At 40.5% G+C, this 12600-nt stretch overlaps 1 protein-coding gene across 4 annotated transcripts in view; it reads right to left on the reverse strand.

The window, feature by feature from the left end:
• ATP8A1 (ATPase phospholipid transporting 8A1) overlaps window positions 1-12600 on the reverse strand; it is a 191980-nt gene that overhangs the window by 64230 nt on the left and 115150 nt on the right. For all 4 annotated transcript variants that reach the window (XM_061584305.1, XM_061584306.1, XM_061584304.1 and 1 more), the window contains 2 exons: window positions 9361-9425; window positions 802-974 (listed from right to left, as the gene is read on the reverse strand). In XM_061584305.1, the coding sequence (XP_061440289.1) occupies window positions 802-974; window positions 9361-9425 (238 nt within the window). The remainder of the gene's footprint in view (window positions 1-801; window positions 975-9360; window positions 9426-12600) is intronic.

A 12600-nucleotide genomic window follows, 5' to 3' on the forward strand; every position in this document is an offset into this window, starting at 1 on the left:
TTATTTAGTAGACAGCAGCCACAGGCGAGCCCAATTCTGACTGGGTCCACAGCATGGGCAAAGGAGTAACCCCTGCCCTCGCTGTGATCCCAATTCCATTCTATCTGTTAAACAAAACCCAATTTATTTATGTGATTATCATAATGTCTAGTTTGTAGGGATGGGGGGAATTTTTGTTTCAGTTCACATTTTAATGTGAACCCTACTAATTCACGCTTCCTGCACCAATAAATGAGCCAAAACATAGCTGTCCTTCTAAATTCACACTTCTCTGAATTTCGCAATGCAGTTCACCACGCAAAAATGTGTACAAAAATGAATATATTAAGGAAAAGTGTGTATTATTGAAAGTAAGGTGCAAAATGCATTGCATTAGGGAAAACGTCTTTCACAAATGTTTATATTAGGATAAATGTAAATGACAGATACTAAAACTGACAGACTAGTAGTTTGTTCCTAAGACATGGTGGTCTGACACCAGCATGGACTCAGGTCATTCTGCAAATTTATTGGAAGGCTTTGGAAAGCCCATTGTGCTCCATCCAGTTCTATACCTTAGGATATTGTTTATCACATCTCATGTAATATAAAAGAACAAACATTTCATCCAACTATATTTACAGGTATCGCAGGTTGTAAAATTATGTCTTTTTTCCATATTGTACTTGAACTTATGATTTTTTTCAACCAAAACCTAGTTAAACCCATAAATGAATCTAGAAATAGAAAATTCTTTTTTTTGAAGAAGTATACTTCTTAAAATTGCATGAATACTTTGTTTTTAAGAAGAAAAAGTTTTACCTGCAACAAATAACAGCTTTACATGACAGAGCCAAATCCAGGAAATATTGTCTTACACCAAATGTCAAGGCGTACTTCAATGTTTTACCATCAATAATAAGAGCAAAATCATTTTCCTTCCTCAAAGCATCACCAAGAGTGCTGCAATGATGGCTTAAGGTGTCTCTTGTTGCCTGTAAAAAATCACCACCAAAAATATGCATTACTTCTATTCTGTTTTATACTTTCTACATGAACATGACAAATAATTATGAAACATTTATATTCTGCCTTACTACCAAAGTAGTTACTTGAGCAGTATTTAAAACAGCAAAGATACATTTAAAAACATCAGCACTGCCACAAAATAACAAGCCTTAGAAAATGAAAATATCACTGTAAATGCTAGGAGACCCCTTTGACTGATATTCAGTGGATCACCATCGTACCACAAACACATATATACAATGGAATTACATAAATGCAATCTGCTTTGTTTGATTACAGATTCATTAACTTGGAATGTTACTGCAATTATCTAAAAGCATCAGAATGACCAGTAACATGTTTTGAAAAATATGAATGCTTCTTTCACCTTTTAGAAACTATGAATATAAGAGTATTTAAAGGACCATAATCGATTCAGTTTGGATGTTTGCTAAAAAATCAAATCAAGCCTACATTCTGGATTATCATTGTGCACAAATATAATATATAATTAATAATATATAATATATATTAACAATAAAAGATCATAAGACTCAGGTGTGACATGTGATGTATCAATATGGAGACAACATTATTTCAGATAAAGTAGAAAGTCTGGTAAATGGTCAAAACATGAAGAAGTGCTGGGTGTTATGGAGGATATAAGACATCCAAAATTACAATATTTTCAATCTAGAAGCACTGTAATGTAGAAAATATAATTAAATGATGAACAAAAGTAAACATGAAATATTTATTTATTAAAGTTATATCCTTCCTTTTCTCCCAGGAGCCAAGAATTACTGTCTGTTACTAACAAAACTTCTTATAAATCAGTTTTAAACCCTACTATTAAATCTGATGGACTAACACTGTACCTTTATGAAAAAGTGGACAAAGGACATGGAACAAAGGATTCATGTGAAGAAATGGGATTGGATGTGGAGGAACATATTGCCTAAATTAGCATCAGTTGTGATTAACAAAACAGAGGTTTTTATTTTGTTTACAAAACGTTTTAGCTTCCGCCTTTATCAGCTGTTAACATACAAATGCCATTATCAAGATAGCAGTTATAGAGCTTTGAGGATGGAATGCTCAGAGGGGCTTCATTTGCAGAAGCTAAATAATGTTTGTACTGTCCTCCAAGTTAAGGCCAGATGGTGCCAATGTGCCCAGGGAGCATATCCAGAATTCTCCCTCTTAGTCAATGCTGTTGGATCTGTTGGCATCTCTACAGCTGTTAAGTCCAAGTCTGTGGCCCTCAGTTTTGCAGCTGGTTGCTCCAAGTTTTTAATCAAGATTGCCGATTTGTGGTTTCTGAAGCTCGTGTGTAGGTCAGTTGTAGTTTTTCCTATGTACTGGATATGACATCCTGGTTTTTTGCATTCAATGGTATTTTTATATTGCAGGACCTGCAGGTGATGTTCAGTTTGATGTAAGATGTTCTGCATATCCTTGTGCTTTTGAAAGTAGTTGTATCCATGAGGTACACACAGGTAATACAGCATCTGGAGTGACAAGAAAGAGATCCAGGATTGCTGACGGGGGCTTAAGCACAGCTCTCACTAATAATTCACATAAATTAGGAGGCTAGTGAAATGCTGCAGCAGGAGCTTGTTGATGGCTCTAGCAAGTTGTTCAGAGTTTGCTGGCAATGGGTAGATTTCCCTGATTGCTAGGTGATAATAAGATGTTGGATGGAATATACCACAACTGGAATACGTTGTTCTTTGCTTTTTGAAACTTCATTATAATGAAGGAGGTTTTCCAGGATGGAAGCTCACTTGATGTTACAATCAATATCCTCCACACATATTTGATTGCAACATCCACCAAACCTCCATCCTGTCTAGAGAAAACCTCCTTCATCATAAAGAGCTTTCAAAAAAGAAAGAACAATATATTCTATTTGTGGTAGATTTCCATCCACCATCTCCTAACTATCACATGGCAATCAGGGAGAGCTACCTAAGCAAACACTGAACATCTTGGTAGAGCTATCAACAAGCCTCCTGTTGTAGCATTTTGCCAGCCTCCTAATTTACACAAATTATTAGTGAGAGCTGTGCTTAAGCAACCTATCATAGAACAGTAGTTGGAAGGAGTCTATAAGGCCATCGAGTCCAACCCCCTGCTCAATGCAGGAATCCAACAACTGGTGGCTGTTCAGCTGCCTCTTGAATGCCTCCAGTGTTGGAGAACCCATCACCTCCCTAGGCAAGTAGTTCCATTGTCATACTGCTTTAACAGTTAAGTTTTTCCTGATGTTCAGTTGAAATCTGACTTCCTGTAACTTGAGCCTTTTATTCCATGTCCTGCAGTCTGGGATAATTGAGAAGAGATCCTGGCCCTCCTCTGTGTGACAACCTTTCAAGTACTTGAAGAGTGCTATCATATCTTCTCAAGGCTAAACATGCCCAGTTCTTTCAGTCTCTCATCAGAGGGCTTTGTTTCCAAACCCCTGATCATCCTTGTTGCCCTTCTCTGAATCTGTTCTAGTTTGTCTGCATCCTTCTTAAAGTGCAGTATTCAGAACAAGGCAGTACTCAAGATGAGGCCTAACCAGTGCTAAATAGAGGGGAACTAGTACTTCACGCAATTTGGAAACTATACTTCTGTTAATGCAGCCTAAAATAGTATTTGCCATTTTTGCAGGCACATTGAACTGTTGGTTCACATTCAGCTTGTAATCCACAACAATTCCAAGATCCTTCTTGCATGCTGAGACAAGTATTCCCCATCTTATAACTGTACATTTGGTTACTTTTTCCTAGGTGTAGAACTTACACCTGTTATCCCTGTTAAATTTCATTATGTTATTTTCAGCCCAATGCTTCAGCCTATCAAGATCATTTTTAATTTTGTTTCTGTCTTCCAGGGTATTAGCTATCCCACCCAATTGTGTATCATCTGCAAATCTGGTAAGAGTTCCTTGCACCTCCTCATCCGTCATTCATAAAAATGTTGAAGAGCACTGGGCCCAGGACCGAGCCCTGCAGCACCCCACTTGTAACCTCCCTGTTTGAGAAGGAACTATTGATAAGTACTTTTGAGTACGATTTTGTAGCTGACTGTGGATCCACCTGATAGTTGTTCCATTCAGCCCACATGTAGTTAGCTTGCTAATCAGAATACCATGGGGCACTTTGTCAAAAAGCTTTGCTTAAGTCAAGATACATTATGTCCACTGCATTCCCTCAGTCTCACTCCCTCTCAGGGAAATTACTCGATCAAAAAATGAGATAAGATTAGTCTGGCCGGATTTGTTCTTGACATATCCATGTTGGCTTCTAGTAATCACTGCTTTGTTTTTTCAAGATGCTTACAGACTGACCACTTTATAATCTGCTCCAGAATTTTCCCAGGGATTGATGTCAGGCTGACTGGTCTGTAGTCCCCAGGTTTCTTCTTTTTGCCCTTTTTGAAGATAAGGACAACTTGAGCCCATCAGTCATCTGGCACTTCACCCATCCTCCACGATTTCACAAAGATAAAAGACAGTGGTTCCAAGAGTTCTTCATCCAGTTCCTTCAATACTCTAGGATGCAGCTCAACAGGCCCTGCAGATTTGAACTTGTTCAAAGTAATTAGGTATTCCTTCATCTATCAATCTCAAGCTGCAATCCTGCCCACATTTTCCAGGAGGGTCAGGGTCATAGGCCCTCAAGCCTGAGCCAAAGTAGGATTTGAGCACATCTGCCTTTTGTCATCTCTTATCATTTTGCCACCCTCACTATGAAGAAAGATTTTTTGTTGCTTTTAGCATTCCAAACTAACCTCAGCTCATTCTGTTTCAGCCTTCCTGAGGCCATCCCTGCAATTCTGTGCTACTTGTATGCACTCTTCTTTTGTGTGGTGGCCTTCCTTCCACTTCTTGTATGTGTCCTTTTTTGTTTTCAGGTCATCTCTAAGCTTTTTGTAAAGCCACACTGGCTTCTTCTGCTGTTTTCCACCTTTTTTCCTTGATGGAATTGTTTGTAATTATGCCTTTAGAATTTCCTTTTTTTTTTTTAATAAACTCCCATCCATCTTGGACTTCTTTTCTCATTAGGGTCACTTGCCATGGAACCTTACTTATCATTGTTCTGAGTTTATTAAAAATTTGCTTTCCTGAAATCCAGGGTACGTGTATGGCTACACTCAGCTTCTGGTTCCTTTAAAATCAAGAACTCAAGTACAACATGTCACTTTCCCCTAGATTTCCTGTAACTTCCACTTCATCCATTAAATCATCTCTATTGGTTAGAATCAAGTCAAGGATAGCCGACCCTCTAGTTCCTTCCTCCACTTTCTGTAGGAGAAAGCTATCTCCAGCAGATATCGGGGTAATTGAAGTCCCCTATTACTGCTACATCATGCCTTCTCAAAACATTGGCAATTTGCTTTTCAAAAGTTTCATCCTCGTCTTCTCCTTGGTTGAGTGGTCAGTAGTAGACTCCAACTACCATGCTCCTTTTATTCCTTGCCCCTTTTATTTTAATCCACATACTCTCAGTGTCATCATCCTCTATTTCTGTGCAGGGATATATATATTTTAATATATAGTGCAACTCCAACTCCTTCACTATTCCTTCTGTTCTTTTTGAACAACTCCCTGGACACATCGGCATCATATGGTCTTAACCTGGAGAATAGTAAAAACATTACTTAGCTTCTGCAAACGAAGCCCCTCTGAAGATTCTATCCTCAAAGCTCTATAACTGCCATCTTGGTAACTGCATTTACATGTTAGCAGCTAATGAAGGTGGAAGCTGAAATGTTTTGCTAATACAGTAGGGCCCTGCTTATACGGCAGGTTAGGGACCAGACCCCCGCTGTAAAGTGAAAATCGCCGTAAAGCAGAACATCGATCAGCTGTAGTGCGGGGAGCTCCAGCTGACAGCACTTGGCCCCTGAAGCTCCCCCCGCAACAGCTAATCAATGTTCCGCTTTTCCGTGCATCACCCTCTCCCCCCTGCTCGCTCACCCTCATTATGGTGGGGAAGTAGTGCCAAGCGGCTGGAAAAAGCAGCCACCAAACCAAATCCAGCGGGGGGGGGGAGTGGCAACAGACAACCACCCCCACAGACACTGCTGCCAGGAGTGAAAGAAAGAGAGCCTCGGCTGCAAGCTCCGGAGAGAGAGCCACCACTGCCGCCAGCTCTGCCTCAGTAGCCTGCGAGCTCCAACGGCCGCAGTAGCGAGCCGCGAAGAAAGGAGCTGCCACCGAGAAAGAAGAGAGCCACCTCCACAAGCTCTGCTTCAGTAGCCTGCGAGCTCCAACAGCCGCAGTAGCGAGCCGTGGAGGAAGGAGCCGCAGCCGAGTGCCCAGCAGGGGAGATCAGAAGCAGCGCAGCGTAAAGCGGGAGTGAGACGGAGTCGTCACTGCGAGCTTCCGACTCACCGCTTCAACCAGCTAAGAATGGGGGCGCACCGCCGCTAAAGCAAAGGTGGCCATAGCAGCCTCCTCCAACCCCAAAACCTCCGCTATTCCCAGAGGCGGCAGTAGCAGCCTCCACTATCCCCAAAAATGAGGACAGGCAGGGAAACAGCCGGGCAGAAGGAAAAAGGGAAAAAAAAACACCAATTGAAAAGAACCACCCCAAAACAACCCAACCAAAACCCAGAAAACACTAAGGGTGAAAGAGGAGGGAGAGGAAGACAAAGAAGCTGGGTACAAAGGAACAACAGCGACAGTCCCAGTCCCCCCTGCTTTTTCACTCACACACTCTCTGCCGCCTCCCTCACTCATCCCCCCTGTCCGCTCGCCTCCCCCCCTGCCTGTTCGCTCGCTCTCCGTTGCCTCCCTTGCTTTAAAATGGCGCCTGACGCTCTGATGACACGCTCAGGGCATCGAGCACCATGAATTGCGTCATACCGCAAAATCGGAAAATCGCCGCAAAAACAGAACAAGCGCAGCACATATGGGACAGAGACACAATTCAAAACTGCCGCATCAGCGAAGCACCAAGAAGCGAAGCCCTACTGTAAAGTAAAAACTTGTGTTGTTAATCTCAATTACATGTATATATTTTTAGATAATTAATGGAATGCTTATAGGGATCCAGAGCAGGTTGGGTGAAGTTCTGTTTGTTGCTTTTAAAACAATCTATCTAAATATATGTATATTTAATATGGTACTTAACGTTCCATAAATTGTCAGTTATCAGTCAGTACATGATCATTGCTGGTGATGTGACCTAGATATCACTTTTTAAAAATTATTTTCTTAAGTATCAAATTTAACAAAGAAGAAAATAGAAAAAAAGAGTAAGAGAAAAAATGGAGGACACAGTAACAAATAATGTCAGCTCACAGTAAGCATATAATAACCATTAGTATATCCACATTAAATTAAACATATGTTGATATAAGCACTCCAGTTGTCCAAAAAGGTATTTATGCAAGATTGCTGCTAAAAGGGAATATGTTCAAATGTAGCAAGGGCAATAAGGTCCTCAGACCATCACATTTTGCTTATTTGTTGGAAGTGTCCAACAATACAACCCTTTAGGACAGAAATGTTGAATTAATAAAATGGTTAATTGTTTGACTACTAAAAATCCCCCAGATAGTGTTATGTTATCTTGACTAATGATGCCAATCTTGAAGTTGTTGAAACCTACTTACAGCCGCAAATTGGAAAAAAAATAGTTGCTCCACATCTGGATAATGGGAGAATATTGAGCATTGCAATTGTATCCAAATTAACCTACTATAGAAGATTAATTAATTAAATAATGTCATGTAGATGTTGATTTTTGAATTGTCAATTATTTGTTCACTTTTAAGGCATATTCACTGTTTTCTCTTTGTCCTTCTTTAGATGCCCAGATTGATCTGGTGTTCCTTCTCTAAGAACACATATTAATCATGTGTAGTTCTCCCCTTTTATTTTTTCACCCTAAAGGAGGTGCTCAAGCTGCAATTTCCAATGGAAGACAGATGCAGAAGAGGGGCAAATACTGTTTGGAGTTGCCTTGATATTGTCCCCGTTCAGACATAATCATAGCTTAGCATGAATACACTAATGTGCAGGCTTCTGGAGAGAAGATTGTGGCTGCTTTGCCTCTCCTGAGTTGTTTTGTTGCTGAGATGTGCTAAGGCATGGTTTGGCTTGGCGTGTTGTCTGAATCCAGACTTGTGGTTTAGCTTTCTCTACACAAACTACAAGCTCTAGTCAAGGTTTGTTCTATTATTTATAGCTCGTGACTTGTCTGGAGAGAGCTAAACAGTGAGGCCAGGTTTGGACAACAACCCAAGCCAAACCATGGCTTGGCTTAGCTCAGCACCAAGCAGCACCAAAACAACTGGGAAGGAGCAAAGCAGCTGCAATCACATCTTTGGAAGCCCACACATCTGCTCATTTACACTAAGCCATCATTTGGTTTAGTGTTGTTTGTGAACGAGGGTAATAAACTTATTCTATCAGTGTTTTATCTTTAAGACTTTTGATTTCTCAATCAAAATTGAGAAATATTGATATTGTAGACAACAATAGCATGGGTCCAGAGTTCCTTAAAATTATTTTCTCAATATTGGCATTCATTTGTACTTTGTTTTCAAGAGCTGATCAAATTCCCTTTTGCCATCACATTATGTCATTTCACTATAATGGGACCCAGAGCAAGGAATTCATTGATTAAGGACATCTTACTACTAAAAAGGATGTTATGGAAGTTCACAGAATTGACCAGTTTTAATTACGCCTACCTTTTCCTTTACATTTCATATTATTGCACAACATTAATATTTAGCAATTACACAGAGCATTTCAAGTGTTTAAAGTGCTCCACATACAAATATGATTTTCCCTGTATTTCAGATGGGGAAGGGTGAGATGAAGCTGAGAGAATAATAGCTTGCCTAAGGCCACCTAAAAAGTTTATAGCTGAGATGAGATTCAAAAGGATGCATAGCTCATACTCTTAGCCATAATACTGTATCAGTGCTTTAATTTGTATAATTTATCTCTTTCCTTTTTTAAAAATATTGCCTTTATTTTATTGTTCTTTTTGTATGTCAATTAAGTTCAATAACTCAACAGTGCCCTCTGGTGGACATATAAAGATTCAGCTACATTTGATCTCAGATCAGGAAGCATCTGAAGTAAAGGGAGACAGAATCTAATAAAATAAACATGTGACTTACTATTACTGTGTGGAGGGTTTCCTGGCCCCTCCAAGAAGAAGCCTAAGAACTGGAGCAGCAGCAAGGAAATGTTTAATTATTTTATTAGATGTGACTTGGATGGTATGTGTCAGCAACAGCCATGTTTCCCTGTATGTTTCTTGATAAATTGGATCCAAATACTTATTAAGGGCTTTTCAGAAATGTATGCACTGTAAATTGTAGTATACAGACATTAAAACATTTTTAGATTATACCTACATCAAGAGAGCCTTCATTTATGACAATTAATCCCATGTTCTTTCTCAAGAGTTTACAGGAGTGTCCTGTTAGAAAAAATATATTTTATTCAGATAAATATATTTTATTAAGATAAATCAATGTAATAACTATATCTCAAAATATGAGACAAGTTGAGATATAACACTTGAAACATTAAAAGTAACTCACAATAGTATTGTGCACCGACTAACCTGCTTTTGGTACGTTTTCAGTTACTGTTCAAAAGGATCCTACATTTTCCAATAGTACAAACTTTATATTACTGTACTGTTGCTTTGTTTTTATGCTCTCCAATGATTGTTTACAGATGTGAGAGTTAGGCCAGGAACTGTGCTTAGAAAAACTGCAGAACTGATGCCTTCAGATTAAAATGGGCATGAAAAGGGATCTTTTCACTCACATTTTCTGAGGTGATAGGGAGGCAGTCATCACATCTGGAACAACACATTTTCCTATCTTCAGGCAGATAACATTGCTATGACACAAAGGGTGGATAGATTACCTAACTTCCAAAGACTGAGTCAGGCAAGCTAAGACCCCTCAATCCTACTAAGCATCTCCAACAGTAACTTTCCAGAACAGTTGTTCTCAAACTTTTTTTTATCACAGGCCACTTGAAAATTGTTGAGGATCTTGGTGGACCACTTAATGAATGTTCTGCCCGTTGTAGAAATCATAATGCACTAGATCCTGTATGATTTTTAACTGCATTGTATTGCTTCTTTTATTTTTTATATATTGTACTTTATTGTATTACTATTGGAATTCCATACAATTCAAATTGTAGTGCAATAAAATGTGATCTAAGAAATAAAAAAGCAATAAAATACAATTAAAATTAATATGAATATTTAATATGATGGATGTGCCTTTCACCTACAGATCCAGACAGACATGCCATGGACCAAGGCCTTGTCAGTCTTCAGGGGGCAACCAGAATGACTGAGCACATTCTTCCCATATTTTTTTCAATACGCATGCCAACAGAGGTGTCAGTGGGATGATGTAAAGCAGGGCTGTTGGCCACAGGGAATGCAGATCATCTGTTGCCTCTGCACCCAAAGAAAAGAACCGGTACAAGAACCCTGGCTCTGGTGGCTGAACAGAATAGCAAAAAGGTCCACTTTTATCTGGGCAAACCGACTCTGTAGTCCCTTGAAGATGTCTTGAGTCAACTTCTACTCCCCAGAAAGTCTTGCTGATTCAGCCAATCTATCTGAATGTACTAGTTGCCCTCAATGCATTCTGACCCCAGTGACTCTAAATGAGCTTCTGTCCAATTTATGGGTGTGAAGGTCTCTTGTTGAAGACTCAGATATTAACTACCTTCCTAGCAAATTATATATGCCTTTCCAGTTGTGGTGGTGTCATGCAGCAATACATGATGGAGTGGTCTCACTGATGCGAAGTGTTGAATGGCTAGCTGCACTGCTGTCAGCTCCAATCAATTGTTTGATGCATTTCCATTGTAGACCAGTTGCCTTAAACAAACTGCCCTTCAAAATGTGTCCCCTGTCCCAACAGACTGGCATCTATCATGATTATAACATATGGTGGATCCTTCAGTATACCAGCTTCAATGCCAACCACCACCTCAGCAATGCTTCTGGACAGTGTATGCAAAGATAATGTTTGCATGCAATGGCTGTCTAGTAAGGAAGAAGTGGTCACTGAAGAGGGAGAGAATGGTGGTGAATCCATGGTGTGATCTGGATTGCTGGTGCCATCATGCCAAGTAGCTGAGGCAACATGACGTATGTTGCCTTTGCTATGCACAATTGTTTCACTGCTGCCCAGATCTTTTCTATTCTTTCCTGTGACAGGACTATAGTCCCTTTGCTGGTGTTGAACATGACCCCCAAATATTGCAGGTGCATTGTTTGCATGAGATGGCTCTTTCTTATATTCACCAAACAAACAAAAAAACCCTGGTCCTTGATGCATGAAGTGTGACCTGGATGTCTTGACAAACTTGGAATATTGCTGGAGAGTGAATACTCTAGGCAGGGATACACACATATGCCCTGGAGACAGAGATGAGCTACCAACATGACCACAATCTTTATAAAGACCCAGGGAGCTTACACCAGTCTAAAGGGCATGACCCTGTATTGCTAGTATAGCCCTTCACATGGAAAGCACAGGTATGGCTGTGATGGATAGGGACATGCAGATAAGCTGCTGTCAAGTTGATCAAGGCCAGGAAATCTGCTTCTTGTGATGTCATCTTGGTGGAAGCCAGTGTGTCCATGGAGAACTTGCAGACCACAAACTTGTTGAGGTATTTCAAGTCCAGCATAGCCCTCTTGAAGCCGTTCCTCTTCAGTGCCAGAATGAAGATGGAGCAGATGCTAAAGCAGGCTTCTCCCGTCAGGGCCAGCCCTATTGCTGAAACATGCAGCAGGTATTTGATCACCATTAGCACTATCCCTTGCTTCTTCCATCTGGATGACACCAGTGAGAGGAAGAATTGATAGTTGGGACAGCAGTTCTAATCACACTCTGTTAAATTGTGTTGAGGACCTATTAATCCATTGTGACGGCATGCTATGCCTTAAAGAAGTCAGGAAGGCATCCCCCACTTGGGGAACTGTTGTTTCCCCCCTTTGGACTGTAAGGTGGTGACAAATCTTGATGAAGATTGCTGCTGACTGTATGTCTGGAACCATGAAGTGTAGGGTGAAGGAAGTCTCTGCCTCTGCCTGTGGGCCAGTTGCTTCAAAGCACTGGTACAGATGGAAGAAATGACAAACATTGTGTCTCTTATTCTTTTTTGCTGCCAAAGGCATGGCCTTCTTCTTGTCCTTGGATTCTACATGTACACTGCACAGCACATCCTCACTGTTCAGCTGATAAGATTAGTACAGGAAGTGGGATCAGCCTCCCAATGGTGAAGCCAGAGGTCTTTCTTGCCACTATTTCAGCCGCCATTGCCCTGCTCATGAACTGAGTTACATACACAGTGGCATCTGCCACAAACATTGTCGCTCTCAAAATATTTAACAGCATATTGTGATCACAACGTATGTTCTGTTGGGGATCATCTAAAAGGTCATCCACCTATAGTAGGGATGCTCTAGCAAACACTGATGCAGCACATGAGGCCACATGCATCCTTCTCAATCCCGTGTCCAACTTATGCTTGGTCGGATCTTTGAACTGGACATTCCCATCTTTAGAAAGAAACACCCCACACCAGTGCCACGGTGCAGCTATCCA

Source organism: Rhineura floridana, chromosome 9 (assembly GCF_030035675.1).
Source record: "Rhineura floridana isolate rRhiFlo1 chromosome 9, rRhiFlo1.hap2, whole genome shotgun sequence".
Lineage (NCBI taxonomy): Eukaryota > Metazoa > Chordata > Lepidosauria > Squamata > Rhineuridae > Rhineura > Rhineura floridana.